Source organism: Fukomys damarensis, unplaced genomic scaffold, assembly GCF_012274545.1.
Source record: "Fukomys damarensis isolate Sample0158 unplaced genomic scaffold, DMR_v1.0_HiC HiC_scaffold_22, whole genome shotgun sequence".
Classification (NCBI taxonomy): Eukaryota; Metazoa; Chordata; class Mammalia; order Rodentia; family Bathyergidae; genus Fukomys; species Fukomys damarensis.
The window spans coordinates 9,978,234-9,982,656 of NW_022900934.1; the positions used below are offsets into that span (position 1 = coordinate 9,978,234).

General features: G+C 47.1%; 1 protein-coding gene across 1 annotated transcript in view; it reads left to right on the plus strand.

Annotated features, from left to right (window-relative positions):
* Window positions 1-4,129: 4,129 nt before the first annotated feature.
* Window positions 4,130-4,423, plus strand: part of Atp9a (ATPase phospholipid transporting 9A (putative)) — a 143,495-nt gene continuing 143,201 nt past the window's right edge. The window contains exon 1 of the mRNA XM_033767138.1: window positions 4,130-4,174. Within this exon, the coding sequence (XP_033623029.1) occupies window positions 4,146-4,174 (29 nt within the window). The 5' untranslated portion in view covers window positions 4,130-4,145. The remainder of the gene's footprint in view (window positions 4,175-4,423) is intronic.

A 4,423-nucleotide genomic window follows, 5' to 3' on the forward strand; every position in this document is an offset into this window, starting at 1 on the left:
TTTTTTTTTCACCAGGGATCAAACTCGGAACCCTTTGCTTGCAAGGCAGGCGGTGGAACCACTGAGCTAAATCCCCGGCCCAGGACTCCCACTTTAAACTGGATCCATAATGTGTATACCTTGCTGAAGCTATGACTTTCAGGCTCCTGATAGTTTACCTAATCCCTCTCCCCAAGAAGTATAGAAATAAAACTCCTTGGAAAACTCATGGAAAAATAATGTCTCTAATTGCCAGATCTGTCATAGTCTGTCTTTTTAGACAGACCAGAAAATAATCTAACCCACTCCTTCCAATATTTGTCTTCTATCTCTGCAACATAATAGTAAAATGTGTCCATGTAAGGCATTAAAATCTGCCTTCAGATGATGATCCAGGCTGCAGACCACTTCTCCCCTGACACTCACTGAGCTTGTGCCCATTGAGCAGGTGGCTTAAGAATTCTTGACATGGACGTTCCTTCCAGCCCAGTCTTTGAGCCCCAATATCCTAGTTGGTTGGGCCGACTGCCCCTTTCAGCAGAAAACAACTATATGTAGAGAAAGCCCTCCGTTCTCCGAGCATTCCAGAAAGAATTATGGGCATTCTGTCTCGGGGGTGGGGGTGGGGGTGAGGCAGGAGATTAGGGCTGGACAAAAACTGGTCAAGCAAATGGACATCATCTGTTAGAGCCACGAGACCCAGGGGCACTCAGAACACAGGATCTAGGATGACTCTGCAGTTCTGGAGCATGGTGCGCAGGACCAATCAGAAAAGTGCCATTTTCAATTCTTCATTTACATCTGGCCTGAAACTAAGTCTTCCATAGGACAATGGAACAATTTAAATCTGGTGCCAGGCCAAGCGAGTTTTTGATAGGAAAACCACCCCAATGCCTTGTTTGCATGAGGGAGAAACCAGGCTAGGAATTCCCAATCCAAAAGCCCCCAACCCTTATCTCCGTGGCAAATATGAATCTGTTTCCCCGCCCACCTTCACTCTGCAAAGCATACTCCTTTTCCATTGTTAGTAAGTGTACATCTCTGCCACCCTCCCCATGTGTCCTGTTCTACTCTTCGTTTGGGACACCAAGAACCTGGAAAGAATTCCCCTGGGGACCAAAAAAAAAAAAGCCCGTCACATCCTGGACTAGTTGTCCTCAGAGCCTGATTCTAGTTCAGTCAGAGGAAGGCAGCTGAGTTACTCCCTTACCTTTGCTCAACTGTAAACACCACACCATCCTAAAGATCATCCATGCTTCCGTGATTCTAAAACAGGGAGGTTGTGAGAGCCACTTCCCTTCTCATTCAACCATAAATAAACCGAACACCACCCTCATGATTACCCAGGTTTAAATTAGGAGGTCATGTGCTGACATCAGAGAGAGGCAGCGGGAGGCACCTCTGACCTTATAAATACCAGAAGCCCGCGTTATCAAGTCCCCTTTTCCCTTCTCCCTGTTCCTGCTACCGTCTTGTGATCTTCAATAAAAGGTAGCTACTTATTAAATATTATGAGGCGCACACCTGGCAATTCTTTCCTTGCTGTACACAAGAACCTGGACTATTTTTGGCCCACTCAGCTGTAACAATTCCATTTCATTTTCTGACGTTGCAAAGACCATAGAAGATGGAGAAGAAACTCCAACAGAGTGTGAGGTCACTAATCTTTGGAATTCTACAGGCCAGTGAAGTTGTATTTATACCTTTTCTTCTCTTTCTTCATGTACTAGGGATTGAAGTGAGGGCCTTGCTCATGCTAGGTAAGTGCTCTTCACTGAGCTACATCTTAGCCCCAAATTGGTTTTTAAAAATAGGAAAGAGCTGGAGCCAGGTATGGTGATGCACACCTGTGATCCTAGCACTCAGGAGCTGAGACAGGAGCAAAAATTCAAGGCCAGCCTGGGTTACATAGCAGTTTCAAGGCAGGATTCAATTACATAGAGACTGTCTCAAAAAGATAAATAAATGAAAAGAAAAATAAATTTAAAAACTAGAGGCTGGAGATTTAGCTCAGTGGTTCCACTGCCTGCTTCGCAAGTGCAAGGTCCTGAGTTTGAGCCCCACTACCCACCCCTCCCAAACACAAAAACTAGAGGGGAGATAGGTAGAAACTTAGCGTTGCCAATGCTTTAAATTTATCAAGTAAGAATGATTAAGGATGATTAACAGAGCAAGAAACATCTCTGTCTCATTATTCACATGGCTTTTTCTTTTCAGTATTAGGAATTGAACCAAGGGCCTTTGCACTGAGCTACATCCTCAGCCCTTTTTATTTTTTATTTTGAGACAGGGTCTCGTCAAGTTGCTGTGTTGCCCCTGCCGGGCTTAAATTAGAATCCTCCTGTCTCAGCCTCCCAGAGTGCTTTGATTATAGGCATATGTCACCACACCTGGATAACATGGCATTTGTTCCCCCTAAAATATTTACTTGTTTTGTGTTTCCCCATGGAAATATTTTAAAGGGGGTCCATCATGACCCTTAACCAACATAAAATGTTCACGTGGATGATCTACAGCTGATTCACAGGTACTAAGGAATGCTGAATTCACAAAGAGCTACAAAACAGTGTCAATATCTACAGAGTAAATAATCAAACAATTCATTCACATTTCTGGGAATAAGAACTCTTTGCATTACTATCAATTTCCTGTAACCCATACAGTTGCAAAATAGCTCACAGCTAAAGGCAAGGCCCAGGTCACCTTGAAGGTGAGCTGTAGAAGATATCCACTCCTCAAGGGCTTTTACCACCTTCTCTCAGATGTCCTCTGCAGGAATAGGGGATTGTCCCTACCTCGTTATTTCCCATGCCTGAAGCCTACTGAAATAAATGATTACATCTTCTGTGGATTTTCCCCCAAATGTCATTTTTTGTTTTGTACAATGAGGTCTGGCTATGTAGTTCAGGCTGGCTTTGGACTCCCAGTGTAGACCCATTTAACAAATGAGGAAACTGAGGCCCTGCAGTTTGTAACTTGCTTGGAGTTCTACAGCTGGGAGGCAGTGGAAGTGACCCAGGATCCCAGGAGGAACCACTCTTTGCTTTTTACTTGAGATAGGGTCTCACTGTGTAGTTCAGGCCTGAACTACAGGCTGGCCTCAAATTTGCTGCGATCCTCTGGTTTCAGCCTCCTGAGTGCTGGGACTGTGGCCCCACACCCGGATGAGCTACTCGTTACTGCCCGCCATGGAAGATGGCACAGTCTGGCAAGAGTGGCTACAAGGGTCAGAGGGAGCTAGAAGATTTTGGGAATCGGGATGAGTTCTGCCTGGAAGTGTTAGGATAACTAAGGTTCAGTTGTCACAGGAGGCCATCATTCTAGATGCATGTGGGAGATACACAGGCAGGGCAGACCAGGTCTGCTGGTTTAAGAATGCTATTTCCTCTCCAAAGGTACAGTGTAGCAACTTGTAATGACATGCTTTCCTTCCTGAGGATCTTCTTTGGGACATAAGTCACCCGTGTTAGTTGAGATCCTTCCAGCTCTTCTTTCCTCAGCCCAAGTGCCCTAAATACTGGGGTTTTGTGGGCCCCACCGCATACTCAAAGGCACCCTACACCCAACGTGAACTATCACGAGGTGCTACTACTTAAGGGTTTTAGTTGCAGTTAATTCGTTTTTATGGTGTTACGTTTTGAAGCTTCTCAATTATATATTGGTTTTAAATTTCCTCCCCACCATTACTGTCAGGCCTCCGGAAGGGTTGTGGGTCCTCGACACCGTGGGAGAATGTGAGTACAGATGAGGAAGGTGTCAGGGCTGCGAGTCTGTGAATCACAGAGTGCACATGGCCGTCTGTCTGGGGACTGAGCGTTCGTGTATGCGCAAGGCCAGAAAGGTGGTGGGCTGGTGGTGCGAGCCTGTACTCCCGGGACTCGGGAAGCTGAGGCAGAAGGTTCCCTGGGGAGTTCGAGGCTACCCTGGGCCGCACAGTGAGTTTCAAGGCCAGCCTGGGCCACACAGCAAACAACAAAACCAAACAAACAAAAAGTAGCCCCCCCCCCAGTGTGAGAAATGCCCACCAGAAGGGGCATGTGACAATTTCAGGAATCCAGGTGGAGACGTAGCTGTGACTGTCTCAAGACAGTGGGTGAGTTGGAAAAGCCGAGTGAGCTCAACTGTAGGTTTCTGCGACTGGAATCCAGAGGTCGCAGGTGTGTGAGATGCACAGTGTGTGGACAAGTGACCCAAGGTGTGGGGGGAGTTGAGCAGGTTCGGTGCATGAAGTGCCGAGGGCGTGTGACTGCGGACATGGACGTTGGTGGGGGACGAGTGTGACATGGTGCGTGTTGTATTAGAGCTTAGTTGAATGTGAACACCAGGGAAAGAGGATTCATGAATGTGCGTGCGACGGGTGTGCAGAAAGGTGCGCGTGAGAGTGACGGTGGGAGACTGGGGTGAGCGGGATGTGCATGCGCGTGCGATTGCGGGGCGCTGGCGG